This window comes from Pimephales promelas, chromosome 20 (assembly GCF_988280905.1).
Source record: "Pimephales promelas chromosome 20, fPimPro1.hap1.1, whole genome shotgun sequence".
In the NCBI taxonomy this organism is placed as follows: Eukaryota; Metazoa; Chordata; class Actinopteri; order Cypriniformes; family Leuciscidae; genus Pimephales; species Pimephales promelas.
In genome coordinates, this window is record NC_142788.1 from 7,962,572 (window position 1) to 7,971,900 (window position 9,329).

Here is a 9,329-nt window from a genome sequence, read left to right on the forward strand (position 1 = left end):
GTACAAAAATATATACAGATCTAAATATAATTCCGCAATCAACACTTTCATTCATTTTCTTTTTAATCACTACAGTTGTAATAGATTTAGTTTAATTTTGGAGGGGCATCTTATGCCCCATTATCTATTATGAGCATTTTTTGTTCAGTTTGGTGTTATTTTTGGCCCAAGACCCCATTGATTTCCTACTCTGATTTAGGTGTTTAATTGTGTCAGGTTCTTGGGTCTTTATTTTATGACGTCAGTGTCGACCAAGCTTACTGCGCAACTTAATACTAATTCTATACAAGCATACTGATACTGCAAATGTGTTCTGTTTGTTTTATGATGTTCTTCTAGTACTATTATAATCCCCATACGCAGCAGTACATGTACTGGGATGGGGAAAGCCACACGTATGTTCCTGCACCATCACAATCGTCCGACGACACCACAGACCCTGCGGGAGTGACCTCTGACCTTTCAGGTGCTCCCAACAGCGGCAAGGACAAGAAGGACAAGCCCAAGAATAAGACGGCACAGCAGGTACACCCTCAAACTAAGTCACCATGAAATCAAAAGTGTGTTTACTGGCACAAACCTGTCACTCACACTCAATTCCCCATGGACATAATCAAGTCCCGTCCTACTTTTTATTTATTTTTTATTTTATTTTTCATTTCACAGCAAATTTAAATGAAAGGTGTTCAGAAATCAGAAATGCTCACTGCCTGTGAATCATTTTGCATGTTCAGGTTTACTGGCGTATTTTAAGCCCAAAGTATACTTCAGTTTCTGCTGAAACACACAGGCTTATGAGTGATTAAAAGACTTTGTACTGAAATGTCCCCTTAACCCTAAAACCTTATTTTGGACAAATGTGGGCAAAATAGTTTTGATTTATTTAAAAAAAAATATTTTCCTTGATCTTAGTGGTACAAGACTTGGCTACTTTTCCTACGTTTGCCTCCTGGACACACAGAAATGTTTTTTTAAATTATTTTATAATGTTTCCTGGGTTGCCCATATAATGTTAGTATGTTTTTTAGATCAAAAATAGTCATAATTTAGAAATAAAAGGCATTTTTTCCTAGCCTGATTTTAGCCTCTGATCTGAACACACTGTTTGAAGGGGCGTGTCTGCTGTGTGTAACCGGCCTCTGCTGTGATTGGCTGACATGCTTGCATATAAAATTGCTAAGTATTACATGTGAAACTGTTTCGAATAATTTTACTCCAGCTATTACAGTTTTTTTTTCTATTACATCTATCGAGATTAACGAATCGTGAGATGTTTTTGAAGTATTTAGATCTATTCCCATCACATAAAATGTTGCTGTGTTGAGTATTGAGCAAGCAGAGGACAGACAGCCTGTCGATCGCGAGGATGAAGATCTTATCATCGCAACGCAATTTCTGCCTTCTCTGCTTTCACTAATGCAGACACGATCATGTAAATACAGCAAGAGCTTCGTTGTGCATTGTAACGTGCGTCATTGAATTCATAACAAGTTTGGCAAGTGTCCAGATAAACTTGCGCTCTGTGGAAAGATATCGATCGCTTTCTGTATACAATTTATTCACAATTATTATTATTATTTTTTCATCCTACTAAAAGAAACGATGTGAAGTCCCTGGCTTGACTTACTGATGCATAAACAGTATTGAACGATTTTGAGTGAAACATTAACGTTAACTTTACCTGTCTGGACTTGAACAACAATAACACATCAGCTCGGTCCGAGGCCAGCTCTTGGGAAGTTGAGGAAACAGTCATCGGTGAAATGTTTGGAAATATCCAGAGAAAATAAAATTAACCCATTGTTTCTTCAGAGGCTCGGATGAAGGAACTAAAATACTTTTGTGTTCATGTGTACATCCAAACACTGATCAACGGCCATGCTTCGGCTGCGCAGCTCTGTCTCGTCTGTCACTGAACATGGGCTGGCATATGCAAATATTTTGGGTCATACATATTAATGACCCCGACTTTTGTGTCAGAGTTGGTATTATGTGGAGATTCGCCTGTTTTTCAGGGGTGTTTTTCAAAAACGAGATTTAAGTAAGAAGGAGAAAACAATGATGTTTGAGACTCACTGTATGTCATGTCCATGTACTGAACTCTTGTTATTTAACTATGCCAACATAAATTAAATTTCACATTATAGAGCACCTTTAAGTGGGTGAAAAAAAAACTCCTTAATCTTGTATTTGGGTCAAAAATGGGCACCCATAGAAATGAATGTGAAAAACTGTAATTTAGAGCATTCTAAAATAAGCCAAAATAAGACAGCAGGTGACAGCAAAGTCACTTCATCTTTAGGTTTTAGATCTAAGAACTTATTGGAATGATATTTTAATGTAGTTAAAGCGTAATTTACATAGAAAATATGGTACTTTTTGAAGTAAATAAATTCAAAAATACCCCCAAAATAAAGAACATTTATATAAATATTTATAATAAATAAATATTAGGATCACACCCTCTGTGCCCACATTTGTCCACAATTACAGGATAAAGGGCTATAAAGTGAATACGGTTTGAGGGCTACACAAACGCTCGTCAACTTGGCCGTCTGTTGTTGTTGCCATCTCCACAAGTTTGTTGCTGTTTCATCTCATCGGTTTCTTTTCCGACTGTGAAAAACGAAGTATACTGTGGGCTTTAGAAGGTGAGGTTTTGGTGAGATGGCATGTCATTTCCTGATGTATCTGTCTGTCTCTTCAGATAGCCAAAGACATGGAGCGGTGGGCTAAAAGTCTGAACAGGCAGAAGGAGAATGGCCGGTCTTCCTCGCTGAGCACTAACTCTCGATTGATGGCACAGGGTAGACCTGATGACAGGCGGGAATCTGCCAGCGCGGATGCGGGATACGCTGTCCTGGAGATGAAGGTTGGGGTTTGCCCTGCTTTTAAAATCCCACATGTCTGACTGATGGTGTGAAATCTTCTTTCTTTTCTTTTTTCACACAGGGTGCCTTGCTGGAGAGGCCTCAGATTCTGATGGAACAGTTCAAACATCTGGAAGAAAGAGAAGTGTGTTTATTTTTTGGCCCTGATAAAAACATGGCAAAGTTCTTTTCCGTTCTTCACTTAGGGGTAATAAGAAGTCTGTAATACTTTTGCAGCGATTATACTATTAGCGAACATCCCAACGCCGTTCACACTGCTGAGAGCAATGGTTAGATGAATATGTAAATGTGCTGTGCGCTTTCTTCTCAATAACAAAATGACAGCGATGAGAAAACAGCTGTTAAGAAAGCATTAGATCATAGTGTTCCAGCTCTGCAACTCGGCACGTCACGTTAGGTTTATTACTATAGCACTTTATGCAATATATTGTTTAAAAGCCATCAGATTTACTGTATTAAACGTGAAAATTTAGAAGCTTTCAATTACAAGTTTCTGCTATAAATCATCTCTCCAGTGTGTTCATGCTATATTGCATTATACTATATTTTGGCCTGATTTATTTTAAAATTACGTCACACCAGTTCCTTCTGTGTCTTCACTTTGAGGTTATTGAGACCTTTGCAATTTACATAAGTGTTTGGTTCTTAGATTATTTAGCATTTGTTGTTTAGCAATAGTTTTTTTTGGGATTTATTTGACTATTTTGACTTGTTTCTTGTTTTATTATGTGCATCTTTTTGTGTGTGTCGTTTGAAAAACATTGTCTATTGGCACTGCAGTGTTTTAAAAGTGTGGTTGTGTGTGCTGGTCTCTCAGCTGAGCCCTCCCCCGGGTCTGGTGGCCGGCTACAGCGCAGAGACGGACAGTGAGGAGGAGGCCGGAGAGCGAGAGGAGAGACTGACGGACTGGTCTAAGCTGGCCTGTCTGCTGTGCAGGAGACAGTTCCCCAGTAAAGAGGCTCTGATCAGACACCAGCAGCTCTCTGAGCTTCACAGAGTGAGTCTGACAACATATGAGTGCCAAGATCATGGTGTTTTCATTTGGAAACAATTTTACTCCCCATATATATTTAGATTTTGGTAGGGATATTAGCAATAACCAGTCCTATTACTGTTAACTTAGCAAAAAACATAATTTTTAATAGTTTTATTTTAAAGTCCCTCTGTAGTCAGTAATTTTATCCCTTAAAACTCATCTTTGATCACCAAAATGTTTCCTTGAAAAAAATCTTCTTGCCTTAAAATAGCTTGAATGTAATTCTACACCCTTGCCTCATTATACGCAGTTTTATGAATATGACAGCTTCAGTCTTTTCTAGTCGACAATGATCTATTGGATCCTCTTCAATCTGGTTTTCGCCCTCTCCATAGTACTGAAACTGTACTAGTTAAGGTACTGAATGATCTGCTACTCTCTGGTGATTCTGGTTCTCTGTCAATGCTCCTGCTGCTCGACCTCAGCTCTGCCTTCGATACGGTCTCCCATCAACTACTCGTATCTCGCCTTTCGGCTGTGGGTATTTCTGGTGCTGCTCTTTCTTGGTTTTCCTCCTATCTCTCTGACAGGCATTTCTACACTTCAGTTCATGATTTCCGCTCTACCACTGTTCCCCTGAAGCAAGGTGTCCCCCAGGTTTCCGTTGTAGGGCCACTACTATTCATAATCTATAAAATACCTCTTGGTCAGATCCTCCGCCGTCATGGTTTTGATTATCATTTTTACGCTGACGATATTCAATTATATACTACCTGTACATCGACTCTATCCACCACAACTAACAAAATCTCTGCTTGTGTGCATGAAATAAAAGATTTGCTTCATTCAAACTTTCTAAAACTTAACATGGACAAAACTGAGATTATTTTTACCGGACCTCCGTCACTCACCAACGACATTTCTACTAACTTCACCTGTGAGTTCGCCTGCTCTTATATCAAACCATCTAGTACTGTCAAAAATCTTGGTGTAATCTTTGACTCCTCTCTATCCTTCCACTCTCTAAATCAGCATTCTTTATTTTACGACGCATCGCTCAGCTCCGTCCCTTCATCAGTATCTCTGATGCTGAAATTGTCATCCATGCATTTGTCACATCCAATGCATTCTCATCCTAGGGCGTCATATAGTGACACTTTTGAAATTTCGTCTAAATCCAACGCACATGGCACCCTTTAGCATCAATATAACACGCACAGAGCTTTGTTCGGTTATGGTCTGCGTCTCATATTGACGATAAAGGGTGCCATGTGCGTTGGATGTAGACGAAATTTCAAAAGCGTCACTATATGACGCCTTGGGATGAGAACGGGCTGGTCTCATCACGTCTTGATTACTGCAATGCACTTCTTATTGGTCTATCTGCTAGCTCCATCTCCAAATTGCAATATATTCAAAACTCTGCTGCCAGAATACTCACTCATACCAAGCGTTCTGCACATATAACCCCAATTTTGCATGATCTTCACTGGCTTCCTGTGGCTTACCGTTTTAAATTCAAAATTCTCCTTCTCACTTTTAAAGGGTTAGTTCACCCAAAAATGAAAATTCTGTCAGTATTTTCTCATCCTCATGTTGTTCCAAACCTCTATGTGTTAATTTGTTCTGCTGAACACAAAAGAAGATATTTGGAAGAATGTTTTAAAGGGGTCATGAACTGGCTTTTAAAATTTTATTATATTGTTGTCTGAGGTCAACTTATGACGTTCGCTTGGTTTTTGCATTCAAAATCATCAAAATGAATAAGTAATAGGCTATTTTGTACCCAAGTTGTGAGCCTACCTGAAAAACGGTCGGTTTTTATGGGCGTCTCGCACTGAAGACTTAGAAATAAACGCCCACTGCTGTGAGTGGGTAACAGTTTTGCATATTATAATGAGTTTAACTCACCTGTCGGTGTACGTGGGGGAAAACGTCCAATGTTGTCAAATGGCAACCGGATTCGCCCATACATGTTTAACCAAGAGTCCGTGTGTTGCACAATTCCTATCAGATCCAATATAGACGGCACAGCACCGTTCTTTACTCTTAAAGGAGAACTCCGGCGAACAATGAACCTGACTCCCTGACTCCAGCCTTCTCGTCGTCCATCGGCATCGCCTGGATCAATGGGGGGCAGATCATTCAGTGTTGTTGCACCCAAAATGTGGAACTCTCTTCCCCGATCACTCTGCTCTGTTAACACTATTTCTGAATTCAAATCCACTCACTTGTTTTCTGAATGTCATAATTCTTAAATTGTACTACTTATTTTTATTTATTTATTTTTTTAAAACACTTTGCTGGTTTGTTTGCTGTCTTTGTCTCTTGCCTTTATTGTTGCTTGTTTACTGTAAAGCATCCTTGAGCTTTGGAAAGGCGCTATATACATAATAATAATAAGTTTAATAATAATACGTTTTATGTAAATGAGCCCCACCTCCACTCTCTCACTCAGCTCAGAGAACCCCTCGTTGACGATCACACGTTGATCTGATTGGTTTACAAGGTAGTTTGTGACGTCAGAAACACCAGCGATTTCAAACCGTGTGCAGTTTTAAGGAGAAAAACTCCTATGGTTTAGGGAGAAAATATGGTTTGTCTTAAAGCGTATTAAAAACACCACATAGACATATCAACAACATTTAAAAGCATGATTTTCACCACAGGGGGACTTTAATTTACAAAAGCTGAAATATAATAAAAAAGCAATATTACACAGGAGCAGATTCACCTCAGATCTTGAATCTAAATAAAAGGAAACAAAAACATTGTGAACAAGTGTGTTCTATGACAGATTGTTTCAGTCGCTCAGTATGTATTTTTTATAATGTGTGTATAAACGGTGTAATTTTTATTAATTTGATTATGTGCTAATTAAATAATTTACATAAAAAAAATTGCAACTGTTATATTTGATAACTGTTGGATTATATTATGATATTGTTTTAAATATTAGTTTGAAAATACAAATAAGAGATTTTGGGCGGAAAAAGATACTTTTGAAACAAGAACGTTTTCACATTTTCGATCCTGATTGTATTCAGGAAAACAGCACTAATAAAAATAGTAATAAATACAATAATGCTCAAATAACACCAGCAATAACTAAACCAACTATGCTAGCTGTGCAACTGAAAACTTGTACCAAATGATTGTTCACACTTAGTCTGATTTATTCATTTTTGTCTTGTTTTATGTAGGATATTTTTTCCTGGCAAAAATTCAAGATTCCAAAATTCTGGCTGCAACAAGCAACCAAATGAATGAACAGAATAATACATTCATGTCCTTGTCTTTATTCTTCCATGTGCAGCAAAACCTGGAGCAGAGGAGAGCCAGACCGGGCCAGCCAGAGGCACACGAGCGATCCGAAGCTGAGGTAAACCCATTATTGCATCTCCAAACAGCCAATTCCCCACTTAACTGCTATTTTTCATTGATTTGACACTTGACAATGTGAAGTATTGACCTCTGGGTGGCGCTCTTCGTTTCAGCTGAAATACAGGGACCGGGCAGCAGAAAGGAGGGAAAAGGGGGCTGTCCCACAACAACCTGATGCAAAAAAGAGGAGATCGAGCCCTAAGTAAGTGGACCGAGTGAAGTTTTAAAGACATTGCACCATGTTATTTGGGAGTGTAGCATGGTCATATCATGGTGTTTGACTCTAATCTTTTGCTCTTGCACATGGTCAGCAGTGGCGTCGGATCTCACATGCTTCCTGGAAGGATGGAAAAAGGCTTTTTCATTCGCAACCTCCCAGTGGAGTAATGCTGTACTTCTGTGGACTTTCTCCAATACTGAGAGAAACGCCCTGTGAGCAGTTTTTAATCTTGTGATGCGGAACATGTGCACAGTGTTTCTGTACAGAGCAACAATGCAGCTAAGAGACCATCACAATTAGAACGATATATATATATATATATACACACATAGGATTCAAATTGACGAAACCCTCAGGACCCTGAGAAAAAAACACTATACAGCACACTGTTACTGGAAATACAGTCCAACTGTGTGACATTCTTGTACTCAAGCCCATTGTCAGCTTCCTAGAAAGCAATTTGTAAACATTTTTTAGATGGCATGAATTCAATAGAAAGGTTTTGAAATTCTGGGATGCTGAAAAAATGATGTCAGGAAGGAAATCTGGGATAATCCAGAAACTATTTCTCGAGTTTCTTTTGACTTTGAATTCATCTTTTTGTCCCTTTGAGCAACAGCCAGTGGCTGTAAGGAGAAGCTTTTGCTGATTTGCCAGTAAGTGTGCTATGCATTTCGCATGTCTCACACGACATGACCGTCTATGCAGAAACGACAGACCGCAGGCGTCTGTGAAGACTTGCACTGTAGATTCTTCTTTAGTGATTCTCTTCAAGAAAAGGCACAGCAGATTATTATGGTTTACTTACCTAATTTGGAGTATGTATCATATATGACTTCTAAACTGTATAAGATTATATAAGCTGGTTTACAGTTTTTCAAATGTGAATTTATGGTGGTCAGAGTGAGTTTGAGAGTATATGTCCTAATCAGCACTAAGTGCCGTTGTTTTTTTTTTTTTTTCTCTTTCTTTTCATACATACAAAATCATGTATATCTTGCTAATTTTGCTTAAAGGTTATCAGAAAAGGCTAAAAGCCTTTTTTTTTTTTTTTCATAGTTATGATTTAGAAAATGGTTCCTAATGAGAATTATTTTATGTGAATATAGAACGATGATAATGTGACATGTTTTGAAAGCAGAGTTGTTGTTTTTTCTTCTTTTATTGACGTCTCAATGCAATAAGAGAATCTCACAAAACCTGTCAAATACACGTCTGGTTCACGAATCCAAATCACAAAGAAATTTCTTAATTGATAAATTGTTTTTAATTTTACAAAAAGAAAATTGAGAGCTTATTTTTAGGACCATTAAGATTTTCTAATCTTGCGACATTTTCATTCCAGTTCCAGAAAGAAAATCATTTTTTCACTGTAATTTTCTGTTCTTTTATTATGCTATGAAATATGACTTTGTGAAACATTTCTTCTTGAGATTAAGTGATATTTGAAATGAGTGAACCCCACAACCCAACATGTACTCAAAGAGAGCCTTTGCACATCAGTTTGGGGTCAGTTTTATTTTTTATTTGAAAGAAATGAATCCTTTTATTCAGCAAATATTAATGCGTTAAAATGATCAAAAGTGACAGTAAAGACTTTTATATTATTACATAAGATTTTTATTTCAAGTAAATGTTGTTCTTTTGAACTTGCTGTTCGTCAAAGAATCCTGAAAAACATGTCACCGATTCTACAAAATTATTACTGCACAACTGTCATCAACGTTGAGAATGATAATGTTTCTTCATCATCAGATCATCATATGAAAATGATTTCTGAAGGATCATGTGACACTGCAGTAATGATGCTGAAAATTTAGCTTTGATCACAGGAATAAATAAAAATACAGTTATGTTA

The 9,329-nt window shown here is 37.7% G+C and overlaps 1 protein-coding gene across 4 annotated transcripts in view; it reads left to right on the forward strand.

Annotated features, from left to right (window-relative positions):
• Window positions 1-9,329, forward strand: part of rbm10 (RNA binding motif protein 10) — a 48,624-nt gene extending 39,295 nt beyond the window's left edge. For 2 of the 4 annotated variants that reach the window (XM_039664032.2, XM_089124464.1), the window contains exons 17-23: window positions 340-525; window positions 2,708-2,872; window positions 2,953-3,015; window positions 3,700-3,888; window positions 7,184-7,249; window positions 7,365-7,453; window positions 7,563-9,329. In XM_039664032.2, the coding sequence (XP_039519966.2) occupies window positions 340-525; window positions 2,708-2,872; window positions 2,953-3,015; window positions 3,700-3,888; window positions 7,184-7,249; window positions 7,365-7,453; window positions 7,563-7,638 (834 nt within the window). In that variant the 3' untranslated portion in view covers window positions 7,639-9,329. The remainder of the gene's footprint in view (window positions 1-339; window positions 526-2,707; window positions 2,873-2,952; window positions 3,016-3,699; window positions 3,889-7,183; window positions 7,250-7,364; window positions 7,454-7,562) is intronic. The other 2 variants (XM_039664034.2, XM_039664035.2) reach the window with 2 other exon arrangements.